Genomic DNA, 21,961 nt, shown 5'->3' on the forward strand with positions numbered 1-21,961 from the left:
GAAAGACTCCATATCCCGCTCCCAGGAGTGGCCTTACAACCTGGACAACACGACTGTGGCTGTGAAGTACTATTCCCTAGTGAGCAAGAGGGAAGCCAGTGGAAAAAGATTTCTCACCTTCTTATAAGGTGCATTCTCTTTTCAATTCACTTTTCTGCAACACTGTGCAAACGGTATGCTAGGGGGTTATTGGGCTGTGCAGCAATGTTCCCGGACAGAGCAAAGAAGTCTGGCCATGCCAGGCAATCGATAGGTCACTGCAGCAAAAGCCCTAATTGCTCAGCACTCAAAGCATCTCTGGAACCATCCCTCCCAAGGAGGATCCTACCCAGCCTAGTCCCAGAAAGACCAAAGGGATTGGGGCTGCACATATCACCCAGCACAGTGGTCTCTGCCTCTCTATACATTATAATGAGAAGGCAAAGCTCAGGTGTGCACCCCTTGTTACCAGGAAGGTATCAACAACCTGAAGGGAGGTTCAGAGAGGAGGGGCTCAGCACCTGGCCATGTCTTGGCGACAGACCAGGTTGCCAGAAGGGTGAGCAGGAGCTCTGAGCAGTTCAAGGAAGCATGATTAGGTGCGAGGAGATGAAAGACAGTGAAAGGTAGGCTGAAGCTCAGGACACGCTTCCTGACAGTATGAGATCCATCTCCCAAGGGAATGGCGGGAGCCCCCGGGCTTGGAGGACACAAACCTAGACTGCACGACACACTAGAAAATGTCCAAGGGAACAGTCCTGCCCTGCTTTGAGGAAGGTATGGAAAGGACAGGCAGCAACATCCTGAGCTGGGGATGTTCAACGCCCCAAGGGACACTACTGCATCCCAGTGTCCATTAACTGTTGGAAGGGTTGTGTTCAGGCTATCCCCTGGAGGAGATGTTTCTAGAGTGACAGCTTTCTTGTCTCAATGCAGTCAGTACTCCTTTGCCTGAGATTTCCACCCTCTGCAACACAACGGCAGCTGGCCCCTCGGGGAGGGGTACCTGAAACCAGCCGTTGGAATCAGAGCCCACCATCTCTGTGTTAAAGGCCAGAGCTCCTTCTATGGCCATGGAGTATTTACTTGATGCCTGACTATCCTGTTCTCTATCTCTCTCCAGGGCGAATGTTCCAGGCCAATCCAAAAGGTTTAATTTCTTTGAAAGTACCTTGATGTGAACCCAGGGAATGAGAGGACACCAAAGAGCCTGTTGTGCTGATCACCTCCAGAAACACATAGGGACTCTCCCTGTCAAATGCAAGTCCAGTTCCCCCTGAAAGTGCCTGACTTCCTGGGAACACTTCAAAACCAGCAACCAGGCAGAGTTTAATTCAGTCCTGGTATTGTTAACAACAATGCCATATTTGTGCATGAATTTTGTTGCTTGTGTAAAAGCTGATGCAGCCCTGGGGAGGGAAGTTCTCTCAGTGGAGGGGCAAGCTTCCCCCTACACTGTCCTTGGCCAAGGTGTCTCAGCTGCAGCAGGGAGAGGGCAGTTTAGTCTCTGTGGCCCACTCAGTCTTCGGCCCCAACAAGGAGGCCAATCATTGAGAAATGTGGTTTAGGTGATGTTGAGACCTGTTTCCCTAGGTGCCAGACTGCCCCCTGGGTCCCATCAGTCAGCAAACAGAGATCAGACGGGAATGGCTGCAAGTGGCTCTGAACCAGCAACACCGAGGTGAAAGGCTCTGTGTCCCATGCCCACAAGACCTCAAGCTCCCTGATTCTATTCCAGTTCTAAAACTGATCCACACCTGAATGGCTCCACTACTGGGATGGTCTTTGAGCCAGTAAGTGCAGTGGGAGCGCTAGGTGCAAAGATCGCTGACTCAGCCATGGCCCAGCCCTATTTCCAGAGTGATAATTCCAGACATTACCTGGAATCAGAGCCAATATTCAAATAATGAGAGAAAAGGGCAGGGCAAGGAGGGCTAAGTGAGGGGAACACACTGGGAGCTACAAACAATGTTAAGTATGAGGGCAAAGGAAATGAAACCTGGAAACTCAGCCATAGACAAGAATCCAGTCCCAGTCTAGGCAGGAAGTTTACACTGGGCTTCTAAATAGACATGTTTTTCAATCAACAAGCTTTCTGGTTCCTCAGCTCTGTCATTGTGACAATACAGGAGAAGAAATGGGATAGATACCCCGCCACACACTGCCATCCTGACTTGATGGTCCAGTCTTACAATCTAGGTGCAGGTGGGAGCAACAGCCACTTTACGACAGGTGGGAGATGAAGAGAAATGCCAGCCATCTGTACACAGAGCCTACCAAAGTTAACTGCCCTTGGGATGAGCTGAACAGATCACAAGGCTCTGGATTGCCACCACCACCCTCAGCACTTCTAGGCTGGCTGTGTAATCCAATCGGAGTCCAGTCCCATCCCAGAGAGATTCTCCCCTGTGGTCTCCATGTCTGTGGGCCATGAGAAGGGCAGGAAGTGACAACCTGCGAGTGTTAGTCAGATGTGGTGCCTCCTTCCTCCCTGGCCAGTGCATTCTGCTCAGCAGTCGGATAGTCACATATTTTTTTAATTTGATATAATTATCTCCTAGAAATTACTGTAGGCAGCCTCTTGGGATCCAAAGCAATTAAGTGGAGATAAATTTCTTTCATGGAGCAAGCTGTCAAAGGATGAAGCAATTTTCATTCCCCATTTGAAGTGGAAGCTTTGGGTCATGCATGGTTTATTTGAAACAATGCCATCACCTAAAGCTGCTGATCTTATCTGTATTTCCCTGTCTCTCCATTTCAAACCGCTGAAGATGTGCAGCGTGGCACTGCCTGAAGTGATGACATCTGGCACTGGGCCAGCAACAGAAACAAGCTACTCCGCCCTGAGACGGAGTGCAAGAGGCCAAGCATTCCAATTAAAGAGGGGGAAAGCGGATGGGAAATCTGGGAAGACCTAAAAAGTGGGGAGCCTGCCTGAGGGGCCATGAAACCCTCTAGCTAGAGAAGATTTTTAGCAAAGCTTATGACACGGTCTCCCACAGTATTTTTGCCAAAAAGTTTAAAAAGTATGGATTGGATGAATGAACTATAAGGTGGATAGAAAGCTGGCTAGATTGTTCGGCTCAACAGGTAGTGATCAACGGCTTGATGTCTAGTTGGCAGCCAGTACCAAGCAGAGTGCCCCAGGGGTGGGTCCTGGGGCTGGTTTTGTTTAACATCTTTATTAATGATCTGGACGATGGGATAGATTGCACCATCAGCAAGTTCATGGATGACACTAAGCTGGGGGGAGAGATAGATATGCTGGAGGGTAGGGATAGGGTCCAGAATGACCTAGACAAATTAGAGGATTGGGCCAAAAGAAATCTGATGAGGTTCAACAAGGACAAGTACAGAATCCTGCACTTAGGACGGAAGAATCCCATGCACCCCTACAGGCTGGGGACCGACTGCCTAATCAGCAGTTCTGCAGAAAAGGACCTGGGAATTACAGTGGACGAGAAGCTGGATATGAGTCAGCAGTGTGCCCTTGTTGCCAAGAAGGCTAATGGCATATTGGGCTGCATTAGTAGGAGCACTGCCAGCAGATCGAGGGAAGTGATTATTCCCCTCTATTTGGCACTGGTGAGGCCAAATCTGGAGTACTGCGTCCAGTTTTGGGCCCCCCACTACAGAAAGGATGTGGACAAATTGGAGAGAGTCCAGCAGAAGGCAACGAAAATGATCAGGGGGCTGGGGAACATGACTTACAAGGAGAAGCTGAGGGAACAGGGCTGCAGAAGAGAAGTGTGAGGGGAGATTTGATAGCAGCCTTCAACTACCTGAAGGGGGATTCCAAAGAGGATGGAGCTCGGCTGTTCTCAGTGGTGGCAGATGACAGAACAAGGAGCAATGGTCTCAAGTTGCAGTGGGGGAGGTCTAGTTTGCATATTAGGAAACACTATTTCACTAGGAGGGTGGTGAAGCACTGGAATGCGTTACCTAGGGAGGTGGTGGAATCTCCTTCCTTAGAGGTTTTTAAGGTCCGGCTTGATAAAGTCCTGGCTGGGATGATTTAGTTGGGGTTGGTCTGCTTTGAGCAGAGGACTAGATGACCTTCTAAGATCTCTTCCAACCCTGATATTCTATGATTCCTTAATGAAGGGCAGGGCACCATCCTGATGGAGGGACAAGAACAATGCCATTCTCTGGGAAATACCAGGCCAGGTTTTGCCTCACTTCTAGTGCTTTGGGGACAATATCAGACTGCCCAAGAGCACCAAGCTGGTGACAAGAGCTCATCATGGCTGAATATCACAGCCGCAGCAGAAACCAAAGTCACAGTTTAGTACCTATCAGGAGGGTATGTGGTTCTGTAGAGCAGAGCAGGAATCTCTGCAGGATTAATACACAAATCCAACAGTTCCACTCCTCTGCACATGAGAACACACTGGAGTCTCTCCAAGTGTTTATTTCACAACACACACCCCCAGCATACAAACAAATCAACCAACCAAACACACCTCAAAATGGAGTTTTTACCCAAAAAGGGAGGAGAGACAGCAATGCTGTGGAGTCCATTAGAGGCTGCATTCCTGCTGTTGATTTTACTAGGAAGGAAGTCATCACCATGAGTGGCAGATCCCTCAGGGTCCTCCCTGTAACAAGCCAATATCACCTAGTGCAGCACAGGAAAGCCAATGACCAGGGGCTAGGTCCAACAGCAGCATGGAGCTGGTACTGTCCCTGCCGGCCAGCGCCAAGAGCTAGAATGGGATCCAGAGTGTAACTGGTAATTCCAAAGGGCACAGCATCAGCAGAGGACTCAACATGCAGTGAATGGACATCTCTCTCATTTCAAGGAAAATTTCAGATTATTTTGTAGTTCCCAGCTTGGAATACTCAGGGGGAAAACCTTCAGAAATGCTGGCCTGGATGCTCCAGGGGACTGAAATACTCAAGAGCCTCAAAACACCTTCACTTAAAACAAATAAAAAGTTTGGGTCCCAATGATTTGTTTGGAAATTGGTCCCCAAACCTCTCACCCAATGGTCAGAGTTGTATATGTCACCAGAGCCAGTTCATGACCACAGAGAGATCAATTGGCTGGTCTAGTTGGAGTAATGCAAACACCTATTGTTCATTGCCAGTATTTCTTCTTTCATGAATCATCATAGGACTGGAAGGGACCTTGAGAGGTCACCTAGTCCAGTCCCTTGCACTCATAGCAGGACTAAGTATTAGACCATCCCTGATAGGTGTTTGTCCAACCTGCTCTTAAAAATTCCCAACGATGGAGATTCCACAACCTCCCTAGGCAATTTATTCCAGTGCTTAACCACCATTTTTCCTAATGTCCAGCCTAAACCTCCCTCACTGCAATTTAAGCCCATTGCTTCTTGTCCTGTCTTCAGAGGTTAACGGGAACAATTTTTCTCCCTCCTCCTTGTAACAACCTTTTATGTACTTGAAAACTGTTATGTTGCGCCCCACCAGTCTTCTCTTCCCAGTAGCAGCCATGAAGGGGTGGAAGAGTGGACCAGTCTCTATGGATTGATAGGAAGTGATGACTCTTCCACCCCTTCATGGCTGCTACTCCATTTACAAATTAGCAGTATTCATAATAATTTACAAAGCATAACACGTCAGTACAGAAATCCAGCAATCAGTGCATATTGTGATCCACTCAAAAATCCCTCCCTGTTCTACGTGCACTAACTCTTAGGGCCCTGGCATTTTCAGACTGCTACTGGATGTAGATCCACCACTATGGTATCTGAGACACTCCACATCCACAGTCACCACAGGATACTGATAGCAGGAGACTCCTTTAGCCTGTCTCACACCAGTACAATCAGCAGTGAACTTATTTCACTAGTGACAGTCAGAGGGAAATCAGTCTGGATGTTTGTGTCTGAGATCAGGTTCTGTCTAGGGGTCTTCAAGAACATACACAGATTTCTGAGCAAAAGCAGTTATGGCACAGACTGGGCTGAGGAGAGCTCTGACTGTGAGAGTTTCCTGTATCATCTGATGGATCAAAATTAATTTTGTTATTTAGGACAGAAGTTGAACTCTCTTTAAAAAAAGAAACACTCCACCATGAAGTGGAGGAAAGCAAAATATCTCATTTGGCCATAGGTAAAATTTTCAAAAATGCCAAATGTTTTAGGAGCCAAAGTCCAATTTTCAAAAGTAATGTAAGGGCCTTAAAAGCCTAAATCTAACAGAAAGTCAATAGGTCACTAAGTCTCTTTTGAAAATTTTACCCAATCGTAGCTTTTTCATATTTATAACAAAATCAGCATCCCTGTGACACGTAGGTATTGGGTATTACACACACAGACCTATTAATAGGAGGCACTGGGACTGAGTCTGCAGTTAAGGTTCCATCCACTATTTCAGCTACAGAGGGGGTTTTACATCCTTGCTATAGGTGAAAAAAAAGTTGGCCAAAGTCAGCCACACTACTTACTTTTGGGGCAAAGACTGATTTTTTCTGGAAAGCTACAAGAAAATCCATTCGGTCATTTAGGAGTTGGAAGAAGCTTGTGTCGAATATGTTTTTTGGACCTCTCTAATTTACAAATGGCCTTGTTTCCACACCAGAAACTTTGTTTTAGATCTGTATCGACCTCTCTTCATCATAGGGTAGCTTTGAAAAAATTAAAAAGAACAAAGTTTTCACCAAGAAGGTTGGTGGTGACTGGACGTCTAACATAGTGAATGCCCCCAGTGAAAATGCGGTAGGACAAGAGGCTAAAATAGGGGAAGAACAAATTAAAAATTACTTAGACAAGTTAGATGTCTTCAAGTCACCAGGGCCTGATGAAATGCATCCTAAAATACTCAAGGAGCCGACTGAGGAGATATCTGAGCCATTAGCGATTATCTCTGAAAAGTCATGGAAGATGGGAGAGATTCCAGAAGACTGGAAAAGGGCAAATATAGTGCCCATCTATAAAAAGGGAAATAAGGACAACCCGGGGAATTACAGACCAGTCAGTTTAACTTCTGTACCTGGAAAGATTATGGAGCAAATAATAAAGCAATCAATTTGCAAACATCTAGCAGATAGTACGGTGATAAGTAACAAGTCAGCACGGATTTGTCAAAAACAAATCACGTCAAATCAACCTGATAGCTTTCTTTGACAGGGTAACAAGCTTTGTGGATGGGGGAGTGCGGGAGGGAGGAGGAAGCTGTAGATGTGGTATATTTTGACTTTAGTAAAGCTTTTGAAACTGTCTTGCATAACCCTCTCATAAACAAACTAGGAAAATGCAACCTAGATGGAGCTACTATAAGGTGGGTGCATAACTGGTTGGAAAATTGTTCCCAGAGAGTAGTTATCAATGGTTCATGGTCATGCTGGAAGGGCATAATGAGTGGGGTCCCACAGGGATCAGTTCAGGGTCCGGTTCTGTTCAATATCTTCATCAATGATTTAGATAATGGCATAGAGAGTTCACTTATAAAGTTTGCGGATGATACCAAGCTGGGAGGGGTTGCAAGTATTTTGGAGGATAGGATTATAATTCAAAATGATCTGGACAAACTGGAGAAATGATCTGAAGTAAAGAGGATGAAATTCAATAAGGACAAATGCAAAGTACTCCACTTAGGAAGGAATAATCAGTTGCACACATACAAAATGGTAAATGACTGCCTAGGAAGGAGTACTGCGGAAAGGGATCTGGGGGTCATAGTGGATCATAAGCTAACAGTGTAATGCTGTTGCAAAAAAAGCGAATACCATTCTGGGATGTATTCGCAGGAGTGTTCTAAGCAAGACATGAGAAATAGTTATTCTGCTCTACTCCGCGCTGATTAGGCCTCAACTGGAGTAGTGTGTCCAGTTCTGGGAGCCACATTTCAGGAATGTTGTGGACAAACTGGAGAGAATCCAGAGAAGAGCAACAAAAATGATTAAAGGTCTAGAAAACATGACCTATGAGGGAAGATTGAAAAAATTGGGTTTGTTTAGTCTGGAAAAGAGAAGACTGAGAGGGGACATGAGAACAGTTTTCAAGTATATAAAAGGTTGTTACAAGGAGGAGGGAGAAAAATTCTTCTTTTTAACCTCTGAGGATAGGATAAGAAGCAATCTTGAATTGCAGCAAGGGGGGGTTAGGTCGGACATTAGGAAAACTTCCCAACTCTCAGGGTGGTTAAGCACTGGAATAAATTGCCTAGATTGTGGAATCTCCATCATTGGAGATTTTAAAGAGCAAATTAGACAAACACTTGTCAGGGATGGGCTAGATAATACTGAGTCCTGCTATGAGAGCAGGGGACTACACTAGACAACCTCGAGGTCCCTTCCAGTCCTATGGGTCTATGATTCCATGACTTCAGTAATTCAGTGAGTGGTTAAGGGTCTATTACAGGAGAGGGTGGGTGAGGTTGTAGAATCTCCATCATTGCAGATTTTTAAGAGCAGGTTAGATAAAACACCTGTCAGGGATGGTCTAGATAATACCTAGTCATGCCATGAGTGCAGGAGATTGGACTTGGTGACCTCTCGAGGTCCCTTCCAGTCCTATGATTCTATGTAAGTTATTAATATTATTCACCATCATTGTCTCTATTTACTAGAGAGGTTGACAGACAAAAATCTTTGTCAAAGATAACATTTTCTCTGTAAAGTGCTGACAATCAACATTTTATGTCAAAATGCTGTTGCTTTAAACAAGCTTTTGGTGTGCATTATTTCCAGAGACATTCCATGTTAAGGATGTTACAGAAATGTAAGAGGAGGATTTCACATGGCAATATTGGCAATAACCAAATGGATGAAGCCCAACGGGAAATAATTATTTTAAAGTATCTGGTCACTGTTAGATTTTTAATGGCAATGTTGCAGTTCTGTAGTTTGCAGATGAGTCTACTTCCTTCAGCAGCTGTCACTCTATGCCAACAACGTCTGTGTCTGGGAAGAGTTTAAATCATTCCAGTGAGCCCACACTTAGTAACTCCACTGCCTTCTTAAGGGAGAAAGAGGACTTGTAGCTCAGGTACTGGACTGAAACTCTGCAGATGTAGGGGTTTGTTCCCTGTTCTGAAACAGACTTCCTGCCAAACCTGGGGCAAGTTCCGCAGCGCCTCAATTCTCCACGTGGGGATAATCCTTCTCTACCTCACAGGGGTATTGTGAAGATACACTATCAGATGCTCACATATGCTCTGGTGATGAACACCACAGAAAAGCCATAGGCTAGTAGACAGCCACAAACATGGCCATGAGATTCTGAACACTGAAGAACAAAGACTCCATGATGATACATCCAGTCCTGGTCTAACAAGGCCTCCTAGCTAATGTGAGATGTAGCTGTATTGCATGAATACATGACACAAAGATGGTGAGCCTAACACCATTAAACAAAAGGGAGACAGATTCTGCACCCATTCAAACAAGGAAAGGGCCTTCCTTCAGATAGAAATGTGGCTAGCAGACTTGGAAGTCAATGACAGAAGGTCATTTTCCATCTCTCAGAGACACAGAGTATATATACACATCTGTTATTGGGCTGACCACTCCCTGCATTTCATGAAGTCTTTACTTTTCTGGCAAGTTTCCCAGAATGTGGCTCTTAGCCAGGCTAATAGTGAGGAACTACAATGGCTGAGAAGTTCTCTCCTATTATTGAGGTCTTTCTCCAGGTGTCGTGAAGCTCCTCTGAGTAGCTAAATTGATGGATACTGAATCCTGTTGATATTCCAGTGTGGCATTTTAATGCAAGGAACATGATTGAAGAGCCAACATCAAAAACATGAAACATGACAATTAAGGATCAAGCCCAATGGCTAAGGGAATGGTCAGATGGCAAAAGTGTGAGGCCCAGTATGGGTAAGGGCATGAATTAGGAGTCTCAATGGCTCAGAGCAAGTTTTGGTAGACAAATATACTGACACATGAAGAGAAGGGAGTGAAGGGAGTAAGGTAACTCCCTTCTCTTCATGTGTCAGTATATTTATGCCTGCATCTGTAATTTTCACTCCATTCATCTGAAAAAGTGGGGTTTTTTTTTACCCACAAAAGCTTATGCCCAAATAAATCTGTTACTCTTTAAGGTGCCACCGGACTCCTTGTTGTTTTTGTGGATACAGATTAACGTGGCTACCCCTCTGATACTTGACATCATGCAAGGCACTGGATTTTAATGAGTTGTTTTGATATACATACAGGCTAACCAGTAAATTCCAAAAGATATGAACTTCAACATTTCACTTCTTAATACATTAAAGAAGTGGTGAAGAACACCCCTTTCATAAGAGTGTTGTGAACTACCTGGCACTGATATTCTGCCAGGAAGGAGGGTTTAGTACTACTTAAATGACTGCAGTGAAAAACTGCCAATGCAACAGCAGCTAGCCTCCTGGCCACTCCAAAGAAAATGTATGTTGGAAGCTGAATAAGCCCTTCAGAATGGACTCCATATTACTATCTCCCCAGATGATGCTGCGTGGGAGACCTCACACTTGGATTCCCTTCCTAGGTTACTCCCCTAATTAATCCTGATGTTTCCTGGTGCCTGAGTTTGGGACCATGTGCTCAGTAAGATCTCTGAAGAGAAAGGAGCTTTCTGTTTCCCAGGAGTCCAGGCCGAATCCACTGAGCACCACTTACCACAAAGACTGAACAAAGAGGAGTTTCCCATGAACAACGCCTGACTTGTGGTGGTGGTGATGTGTGATGATGACAGTATTCTGATCTACAGGAGAAGTTTCCTAAATACTGACGGGCTGAAAACAGCTCTCGGGTGAATCAGATTTACTCTGTACTCTCAACATCAGTGAGAGGAGCTAGCCATTCACCTTTGACCCCAATACTTTCTTCTTTGCCACTAGGAACACTTAATATGAGAGTCTAGGCTTTTCACTGATGGTCATGCCAGACCTCCAGTCAATGCTGGAAAGAAGCCCCTCACCTCCAGCATGGAGTCAGTGCAATGGGGCTTGAACAGAGTGTTGTCATGCATGCTGGCACAAGTGAGTAGTATCCAGACTGTCTGCTTCACTGAGAACTGGCAGTATGTCCTACCCAGCACAGCAGGAGGAGGCTGGGCAGGAGACAGGTGGGCGAAGGCAGGGGAGATGGATGTCAATGGGTCTCAGGAAAATGTTCGGCCACACTCATGGCAGTGACAGTCAAAGTTGTTTACTGTGCCTGTTTTCAAGAGCACATGCTCCTACCCCCAAATCCCTGTGCACTCCCACCTCCCCTCCACTGCGCCCTGCAGTGACAGCCAAAGACATAGCCTGGGTCCTCCCAGTTGCTGCACAAGGTGCTCTGCAATCCCAGGGCAGTGCAAGGCTGCCCATAACTCAGGCTAGGCCCAGACCAGGCCCACAAGCAGGAAGGACACTACTTCCCCTTTGCAAGAGGTGTCCCTCGTACCCGATGCACCAGGCCCCCATCTGTGCCAGGAGGGATGAATTCTGAAACTAAACTGTTTCCAGTGACCAGGATACTTTCACCTCCTATAGTGCCATCGGATACCAGATAGTCTCACCCACTTCAGATATGGGGCTTCCTGGAGAGGAGTGTCTCCTGGGGGGCAGAGATGGGCAGACCTGAAGGAATTCAAAGGACACACTCACACTGAGGGCCTCCGGAACACCCCCTGAACATGCAGGGCTGGCTCTGAAGTCACAGATGGAGTCAGCTGGTTCTACACAATGTCCAGAGGCTATGGCTCTTACACTACCAGATCCCTCAGACTGCAGCAGGAGTCAGGGTCTACCCAAAGGCACCTAATTAAACATTATTTCCTTCACCAGCTTCTGTCCCTGTGAGGCAGAGTTCACGGCCCCTGAGGCATAATACTCTGCATCCCCCGGGGCTGTGTTAATGTTAGAGCAGAGAGGGCAAGTCTGAGGCAGAGCAAGAATTATTGCACTGACGTCCTGCCCCATGCTTGATGCCCAGCCCACACTTCAATACCATCGCTGTGTGTCTCGGGCAGGCAGCCATCCCCACAGATCTTCTGCATGGCTGGATGAGCTAAGATGAAAGGCTTCAAGCTCCTGAATATACCACATCTGCAGCAAACAGCAGCTTACAGCACACATTAAATGGACTATCAGCTGGTTAATCAACAGGTCTCAAAACATAATGGTAAACAGGGAAACATCACTGAGTGGGTGTGTTTCCAGTGGGGTCCCGCAGAGATTGACTCTTGGTCCTGCGCTATTTAACATTTTTATCAATGACTTGGAAGGAAACATAAAATAATGACTGATAAAGTCTGCCAACGACACGAAGATTCAGGTAGTAGTAAATAATGGAGACGGGTCACTAATACAGAGCTTGATAAAATGGGTAAAAGGAAACAATACTGTTTCAATACAGCCAAATGTTAAGTTATACATCTGGGAACCATGTGCAGGTCTCTCAGGATGGGGAACGATGTTTTGGAAAATGGTGACTCTGAAAGGGACGTAGGGATCATGAAGGAAACCATCTGAACACGAGCCCCCAGTGCGATGCAGTGGCCCGAAGAGCTAATGCCATCCTGGGCTGTCTAAACAGGGGAATATCAAGTGGGAGCAGAAAGCTAACATTACCTTGGTATTTGGCACTTGTTACCGAAATACTGTGTCCAACCCTAGTGTCCGTAAAGTAAGAATAAAGAAGGATGCTGAAAAATTTGGAGAGGACTCAGAGAAAAGCCATGAAAATGATTAATGGATTGGAACATGCCTGAGAGCAGGCAGGTCTACACTACTACTTAAATCTATCTAACTTACATCGCTCAGGGGTGTGAAAGGACCCCTCCCCCTGAGCAACACAAGCTTCGCACTGTCCATACTGGTGCTACATCGGCGGGAGAGCCACTTCTTGCCACGGTGGAGTAATTATGTCAACGGCAGAGCACTCTCCCGTTGGCAGAGCACATCTTCACCAAATGGGCTACAGCAATGCAGCTGTGCCGCTGTAGCGTAGACTTGCCCAGTGACAGAAGGTCAATCTATTCCATTTAACTAGGAGAAGGTTAAGGGATGACGTGTTCATAGTCTGCAAGTACCTATTTGGGGAACAGAACTACCAGACAAAGATCTAATGGCTGGAAACTGAAGCTAGACAAATTCAGACAAATAAGAATTGTGCAAATTTTTAACAGAGAGGTCAGGGTGGATTGATTTAAATCAAAGTGACAAATCACTGATTTTAAAATCAGCAGGCAGGAAAATCTTTATTTAAATAATCTATTTTAATCTTGTTTTGCAGTTGTTTTTTTAAATTCTTTTCCTAAAGAAAGGTTGATTCTCACTGGTTGGTAACCATTAAAATATGTTGATTTGCAACTAAATATAATCTTTCCACTAAATTTGGTACTTCTTTTTGCTAACCAGGAGGATACACTGTGTCGATACACATTTATTTAAGCAATTATCTAACTTGACATACATTTATTCAGATTCTTAATTTTTACTTTTTTTATTATGTTAGAATATGGTGAATGATGCATTTCCTATTTACGAGATGGTGACTCATTTTTTTACTTATGACTTGTGACACAATTATTTGGATGGAAATTAGAATTCAATTGTACAGTTGCATTCAAATGCACAAAACCAGCATTTTTTAAATAGTTACATAAAACTACTTTAAATGTGCAGGAGACATAAGAAAAAAATAGTTTGTCAAAACTTACTTTGCATTTAAAACTAACAGATTTTATTAACCAAAGGAACTATTTACCTGTAGTTAAGTGAACTGACTGTTTCTAGTCCCATGCCTTTCACGATTTTAGACTTACTAGTTCTCATCCTCTCACCTGACATTTTTATTCACAGATTGGGAAAGGAAAACCAGCTTTCTGGCTTTTTCAACTCCCAACCCATTCCTGGGCTTTGAATGAACTAGTCATTGAAATAAAGTAGTTGAATAAACCAAAATGAGGTAGATATTCTCTCTGCACTTGTAGAATTGGCACCTCAACAAACTCTGATTTCCAGCTTAGCCAGAGACTTACATCAGCTCAGTGGTCTGACTTTCTTTGAAACCTCAGCTACAAATATGCACTGCTTAATTTGTTTTATTTAATTAAAATTATTTTAATAGATTATAGTAAGTTTAGGTTTTTTCAAATGTCATTTTCAAAAGGTTTATTTTTAAAAAGAAAATGGATTTAATTTAAATAAAAAAATCTGTTTTTTTTTAAATGTTTTTAAAAGTTTATTTTTATTCACCCTAAGTGAGGGTATTTGACAACTGGACCAATTTACCAAGCGTCATGGTAGATTCTCCCTCATTGATAATTTTAAAATCAAGATTGGATGTTTTTTTTTTCCTAAAAGATCTGCTCTATTTCGAACAGGAATTAATTCAGGGAGTCCCACAGCCTGTTTGACGGGAGGGCAGAATACATTATCCCAGTGGTCCCTTCTGGCCTTACCCTCCAGGAATCCCTGCTGCTAGAATTTGCTATTCCGCTGGCTAATGCATGTCATGGAGGAATGTCTTTTGCTGTGGGACTGCTGACCTGTGTCTCTCCCGGACTCCCATGGCTATTGAGAGTGTCTGATCAACAGCCAGCCAGCCTCTATGACAGTGCCCACATTCCCTTAGCCTGGTGTAGCCAGAGGGGAGTGCCCCCTCCTCTCAAACCCAGGCCTCAGGCAAGGTGTGGGGGAGCATTCCCAACCCAGCTGTGACATTTCCTTCCACCTATACCTGTACAGCTGTTTCCTACATGGCTGCAGCCTCAAGAGAGGTGTGTGAGGCTTCTGTAGGTACTTGGGAACAAGACGGAACAGAAACGCTTCACACCTGGCTCCAAAATTACAGCACGCTGGAACATGGCCAACATAAACTGGCAGAGTACCAGTTGCAATGGACATCAATTAAGGAGCCTGTCATCCTCAGACTGCAGGGTTTTCTCTTTGCGATCTGCATCGCTCCGTAAGCCTTCAGCAGCACCAGCCCTGGAGTTTTCCAGATGGGATCATTTCCCCCTGATTCCACTCACTAGATTTATGGCAGGATTTTTTTTGCCTCCCCCCCCCCCCTTTTTTTCTTTTTTTAAGAGCTTGAACTATTATTCCACATTGCAGATTTCTCCAGGGCTGCATTTAGTGTCCTCATGCAAGACTACAGCTTGTTTGCACCAAGCTACCTTTATCTTCAGCCACAATAAAACAGAGTTTTAAAAATATGCTCATATGTTGCTCTGTTTAAGCAGCAACGAGCAGGCCAGATGAAATGAGAGCTGGTCAGAATCCCTCTGGTACGCAGCCGTGCAGAGTCTGGCTAAGGGCACCAAGGGTCACTAGGCACTCCAGCATGCCCTGTTCTATAAAACACTGACCACAAGCATAGGTCAGAGGTCAGCGTGTCCTCCATCTGCCATACTGGGCCGGGGAGACGGATGGATCTTGAGACCTCCTATCACAAACAAAGGATGTCAATGATGCCTGGCAAATTCAGAATGCCCGAGTGACTCAGGGGGTGTCTAGACAATCACTGGCATATAAGGTTCAAAGGAAACACAAATAAGAACAAAAGTTCATGCCAGGCAACACGCTCCATGTTACCTTCTCAGTGGGTGAAACCCGTTTTTTTGTCTATTACCAGTGACATCAGCTTCTGACATTGGTTGTAACTCACCATCAATGCCTTTTACAATCCAAAGATACCACATGAAAGGGAAGGACGAGGTCAAGGTGGAGTTTAGTTACTGGTCTGCAAGTGTTTCAATGTTTAATTCCATAGCCTACGGGCTGCCAGCTGCTGCCACGTAGCTGCTTGTGGCAGGGCTCAGTGTGGCAGGGCTCTGTCAATGCTTGTTTGGAAAGCAAGGCAGACAGAGATGAAAGGAGTTCTTCAAAGGTGACTCCTCCTTGGACTCTTTCACTCTAGGGCTCTCACTGCTTCCCTCCTCCCCACTGAAGGGAACTGAAAGCCCCTTGCTCTGATGGGCTGAGCAAGCGTTCCAATGTGGCTTGGCACAGACACAGTGCCTCGGGGACATGCACAGGAGGGTGCAGGGAAGCAGGCACATCACTTTGCCTCAGGGTTCTCTTTCCTGTTTGGGATGAGGCTGCCTCTCGCAGAGGGCCCAATTCTGCCACCCTTACTCCTGCTGGGCAGCACCTTCCTCTGAAAGAAGCCCTACCGCAAACAATGAGATTACTCGTGGAGTAAGGTGCTGCTCAACATATGGGTGACCTAACTGAGCCCAAAGCCTTTATACTCCTCATTACCCACATTGCTCTACCAACTACCTCATGGGAACTTCCTCCTGCTAGGCTTCCCCCAGCTGCATTTTTTTAGCTCAAAACAACAAACTTTAGAGCCACTCTCAGGAAGGTAAATGTCTTTGCCTCTGCCCCAGGAGGCTTTCAGGTGATTAGCCACAGATCTGTCATCTTAGGAAGGACAGGACGTAGGTTTTCATGAGGCATTCCAAGGCTATTCCTCTGGCCCTTCTCCGTGGCTCTCTTTCTGGGCAGACAGATACTCTACTTCACAGAAAAAATGAGCTGAAAGTCTTTAGAAAACTGCATCTTGCTAATAAACATCTCAATGCTCTGCTAGCTAAATGGGTTAACGTTAGCCCAAGCCTAACAAAGAGAGCTCCTGAGAGGCCAATGCAGTGGCCAGCAGTTATGGAAATCCAGAACATATGAGCCAGACTAGAGAGAGATTAACAGTTCAGAAAACATATCTGGCCTGGAATCACAGAAAAGAGGCTTGTACTTTTCAAAGAGAAACAAAGGCCCTTAATGGAACCAGGTTTGGAATCAATTGTTTGACTGTTCCCCCAGCAGGTGACCATACACATAGCAGGCAGCTGAGGGTTCGTCAAGTACGGAAGATGGCAAGTGTGAAAAACTAAATGGGCCCCCATAGCTGCAAGAGTGACGCCCCACCTTGCATGGGCCAATCCCTAGACTGGACTGTCTCATTCAGAGACACATGGCAGGGATTCGCCTCCTTTCCAGGACCATGCCGGAGGCAGATCACTTGGGGTCTTGCCAGTGGGGAAAGAGTTCACCACACACATACAAAGAGCATGTTCCTATGAACACGTGCACAGAGAAAGGCTCCTTTTTGTTTCAGTGGAGGGAGTCGTAGTGACTAGCCCCATAAGCAAGTGTATTAATCATTCACCGTCTGGTTTTAATCCACACACTGCTGATCCTGCGTCTCACTGTATTGTTATCAGGGGAAGGAGCATTTCTCTTCAATCTTATTCACCAGCCAAAAACGTGAAAATGCAAAAACCACATTTGTGAAGGGCCTTCCCCAGGACACAGGGCCCCGGACCCTAGTGAGCTGGGGCTGTTGCCTTTTAATTGGGATTTAAAAACCTTTTATTAACATGTGTCAGGGCTGGGGTAGGCGAGAAAGGGGCTGAGGTTTCAGGACCCCCCCTTCACAGAAATTTATTGTGGGAAGGGACATTAACACTTTGTCTTCCACACCTCCCTGGCTGGGGCTCACACAGGATCTGCTCCTCAGGTACCAGCTTAGGCACACAGGTGCATGTGCTGTACAGTGTTTCAAATTTAAAGGACAGGCAGAGCTGCTAGATCTCTCCCTGTGTGCCCCCAGCCTCTGCAGAGTCAGTAGGAATGGACGCTCACTGAGTGATGACGCGCATCCAAACAAGTCTCTAGAACTGCCACACAGGAGACCTCCCTGCCATTCTCCCCACCTGGGAGTTCCACATCCCAGTCACAGCCTTACCACCAACTCCACAGGAGCCCTCCTGCAATCAATGGCCAGTGAGCATGGAAGAAACCATCCGATGCCCAAGACCCCCGGGAGAATGCACCTAGTGCACAGAGCAGATGGACTCTAATCAGGCCTTGCTCTGTTTTCAGTCAATCCAAGTGTTCGCCATGGGAAGCCCCCACCAACAGCACCACGCAGACACAGATGAAATCCGCATTCTTTACCTTCCCCTCTGCCAGCACGCTCCCTTCACCACACCATCAAACTCAGCACTTGCTCTGGGGAGCAAAGCTAGGTAAGAGCCGGATAGTAGGGGCATGGGACCAGCTCCCAGTGAAAGGGGGACAGGCCTTGACAAGATGCCCATAGTCTGTAAACCTGAAGGCACAGTATGAAGTCTCAATTTGCTGGTTATGTAGACTGCAGTTGATCGGTATGCATCACTGTATTCCACCGCATAAGTCCTGCATACAAGTGTGTGTTTCAGCAGGTAATCACCCAACACACACCAATTAAAACACCCCCATGTAATACTCAGCTCAGAACTAACACTTACGGGGGAGCTTGAGCTGGGGAAAAGGTGACAATCACAGGGGTAGCGCATGAGAAGACAGAAAAATCTAAACATCATGCTGGCTCCAGCATGAACCCCACCGCAGAAACTCCCAGCAATGAAAGGAGCTTGTTGATGGAACTTGTTCATCCACAGCAAGATGGAGGCCAAATGTCCAGTGACCCACTGAGAAACGCTGGCTGTGAAGAGGCTCTGATGGACTGCAGCACTCTACCATAGAATGGGACTGAGGGAACGAACAGAAGAACTGGCAATCACAATGCTCAGAATTTATTATTTAAGATAAAAACACAGACCCTGCCCCAAAGACTTGCAGTCCAATCTCAGGTATTATCAGAGAGGGGCTAAAATCCAAATGTCTCTCTCTTCCTAGGTATTTGCTATATTTAGATAAGATCACTGTCATATGCAGAGTCTGGGGAACCCGGCAATGTGTTTAGCACCTGTGTGAATGAAACAGGGGGTTGTGAAGAACTGGCTGCAAAGGAAACAAAGAGACGTTTCCTAAGCACCAAGGTGTGAGACTTCAGTACTGAGAAGGGCAGTTTCACATTCTCTACCAACAACCTAGAAAACCCATGATGTTTGGGTGGATGTTGCTTCGCTGTGGGAGACACACGCAACCCCCCCACCCCCTTTCCACAGTTCTCTTACGTCCCCCACTGGGGACCAAGAAGGGAGAACACCTCAGCTCTGTGGCTGCTCTGCAGCTCACTGAGGGCTAAGGGACAATGCTTTGAGCATGTCAGTATTTGGGGAGGATACTCTGAATGCCTCTGGTGCACAGTGGGAAATGGCAAAGCCCAGGGAATGCTGACACAGCAGTCACATTGTGCTCTCTGGCCAGAGCACGCTGTCTGCCATTTCTATCATGGGTTCGATGCTAGGATTGGGATGCTGGGACTACAGGTGCACATGTTAGCTTTGGGCCTGTCATCAGTGCTGACTATATGGCCAGAGTCAGACTGTCTTCTCCCGCTCAGCGTGGCCCAGAAGAACCAAGCCCAAGCTAGTCTGCAAGGCCACCAACACAAGCCAGCTTCCCTGGGGGAAAGAAATAGTGACTGCAAGGTTGCTATTTTAAACTGCAGGAACATGCCCCTAAAGCCCCTCTTCTGATGGTCCCTTCCTGGAGCGAGGTGCTTCTTGAAACAGGGACAGTGACTGTATTCTCCTCTCTGCCCCAGTACAGCGTTACAAGCGGCAGTAGGGCAGACAGGGAAGTGAAACCGCAAGTAGCACCTCTCAGGTTCCCCTTCTCACGAGGGTCCCAGATTTCTCAGTCAGTTCAGGAACAGGTCCTGGAGAAGTGACACCTAGAAATGCACATCTCCGGCCAGCCCCAGCTTACCCACTTATCTTACAGACTGCTCACAGTGGAAACTAGTCCCAGCAGCTCCACTTCTCTTCCTAGAGTCCTCTCTGCTCAGGGAAACACCACAACATCCTCCTGGGAGAGTGACAGCTCCAGGTCTGGGATGCTGCCCCGAAGGGCTCACCCAGGCAACACACGCAGGGGACTGACAAGCTCCACCCTCATTCCTGCCCTGCCCTGTGTGGTCTGCAGCCCCAGTGTCACTCTCCCCTCTCCATCCCCAGCAGGAGTGCATATGGCAAGTGCAGGCACCCACATCCCCCCTGGCTGGGCGGTGGCACGGAATGGAACCTAAGCCCCACATCAACAAGGGAGCTGATTTCATTATTCTAAAAACCAACAGCCGAGGAAAGTTCAGGCTAGACCAGGCTCCTAGAGCAAAGAAAGGAAAATAGAGAGCGGGCAGCGGGGAATGCTTTATATTCCTAAAAGCCTTTTGTACGTTAACACATGGTGTCTGCTTCTCTCTAGTCACCTATTTATCACTCTCCTCTTTAGAGAGGGAAAAAAGCCCTGGCTGCTTTCCTAGCACAGAGTTTTGTGGCCGGGGGAGGGGGAGGGTGCTTTAAGCATGATGCAAACCATTTGGAGTGGAGTGAGAGTGCTGCCAACACAAGCTGCACTATTTAAACAAGTGAGGAAATGATCGTATATACAACATGCCAGCGAGCACACACACACACCAGAGGAAGTCGAGAGGGGTTTTCATGACACAGAGCTGGATGTCAGCGGCTAAAAGGTCGATATTTTCCCTTAACACCCTTCTCAATGACTTAATCGTGTTCCGTTTGCACAAAAACTTCCCAAGAATAAAAGTCTGGAGGAATCAAGGGGGGATGTTTAGCCTAGTGCTGACCTTGTCCGAGGTTTTCTCTACGTAGCAGGGCTCCTGGGGGGCGACCAGCAGGGGGACGAAGCCTGAAAGGATCCGATCCTCTTCCAGGCTGAGCAGGGAAAGGTCATCATCGGGGTCCTTGTACAACGGCACCTCTGACTGATTCACTGTGGTCAGTATGTTACAGAAGTCGGCTAGTGTCGCCCACACGTCCACTGAGACCCTGGGAGAATGAGGGAAAGAGATATGATCAATTATGGCATGTTCTCTGCATCATCACACCAAATATTAGGGAAGTGAGATGAGGCAAGATGCACCTCCCAGCACAGAGTAGCTACCAACATACCCTTCAGGGTAGGAGTCCAGCCACATGGGCTCCCAACTGGACAGAGGGTTTTACCCCAATCAGTGAGCTCAGCACTTGCTAACACAAGCCCTCTCCTTTCTGCAGATGAGGACAGTCAAGAGCTCCCCTTACTTCTCTACTGTGGACCAGGAAGCTCCCAGAATCCACCCACACACACACACATTGTACAGCCCACCCCTGCAAGCCCAACCTGGAACGGAGATGCGGGGAAGCATCTGCCCCACCCAAAGCCCCAGGTGATGCTGAAAATAATCCAGCTCACTCCAGAGAGGAGTAATACTCCATGTTATGCCTGGGAAGGGGGAAGTCACCTGCTGGGCAGCCCGAGGACGGCTCTCTACTCTACTGCAGCCACAGCTCCAGCCCTGAGACGCAGCCGACTTTCTCCAGCCCCTCCTGGAAGCTAATGTCCCCAGGGCCCTATCTGTGTCTCACAGAGCCCAGGCTGCTATCTGCCATCACATGCTGTGGCCATGCGGGACTGCAGGGGCTTTGTCTTAAAATGCCAGTCACTAGATGTTACACCGTGTTTCATTTCTGGTCACAATTTCAACACTTTGGAGTGACCTGCAAAGCTGCCTGTGTGGCGTGTCACCTTTTTCGAGCACCAGGGACATACAGAGCCCAGTGTGTCAACACAGCGCCTTGAGCTGCTTCAGCAGCTGGCTGTAGACTCTGCTCTTCTCTGAGGGCAGCTGGAGCCCAGGGCCCCGAGGGTCGAGGTGGGGCATGGAGGCAGAATAGGTGCACAGAGGGCCTGTGACACATTTGGGCAGCAGACCAACAGCACAGCTACAAGCTCGCAACCAACTGCTACTTGTTAATTGTTTCACACAAGGATTTTTTCCGGAGAGAAAGGAGGGATTTTAGATCGAGGTAGAAGTGCAGGGAGATGGGAAAGGGAAAGCAGCAGACTGAGCTACTTCTGGGGCCTGCTGTGCTGGGATCCCTATGCCTTCAGGTCCCAGACAGCAGTCTTGTGCCGTGCCCATCTGTGCCACCTTGATGAACTGTGAGGTGCAGGACAGAGACCAATGCCGGGGGGATGTGACTCTCCACAGCCAGAGGCAGCCAAGGGGCTGGAGCAGGCCCCCTGCTCCATGAATTGCTCCAGGTGAACAGAGTCTGCACTCGTTTATTTATGGCAATCAATGTACCAGGAAAGTGCACTGAAATGAAACATCTTGTTTTCAAGAGCGTCC

General features: G+C 46.9%; 1 protein-coding gene across 3 annotated transcripts in view; it reads right to left on the minus strand.

Moving 5' to 3' along the window:
• The window catches only part of SMG6 (SMG6 nonsense mediated mRNA decay factor), a 167,180-nt gene that overhangs the window by 49,451 nt on the left and 95,768 nt on the right, over nucleotides 1-21,961 (minus strand). For all 3 annotated transcript variants that reach the window (XM_048824299.2, XM_048824297.2, XM_048824298.2), the window contains exon 13: nucleotides 20,414-20,615. In XM_048824299.2, coding sequence (XP_048680256.1) covers nucleotides 20,414-20,615 — 202 coding nt within the window. The remainder of the gene's footprint in view (nucleotides 1-20,413; nucleotides 20,616-21,961) is intronic.

Source organism: Caretta caretta, chromosome 17 (assembly GCF_965140235.1).
Source record: "Caretta caretta isolate rCarCar2 chromosome 17, rCarCar1.hap1, whole genome shotgun sequence".
Classification (NCBI taxonomy): Eukaryota; Metazoa; Chordata; order Testudines; family Cheloniidae; genus Caretta; species Caretta caretta.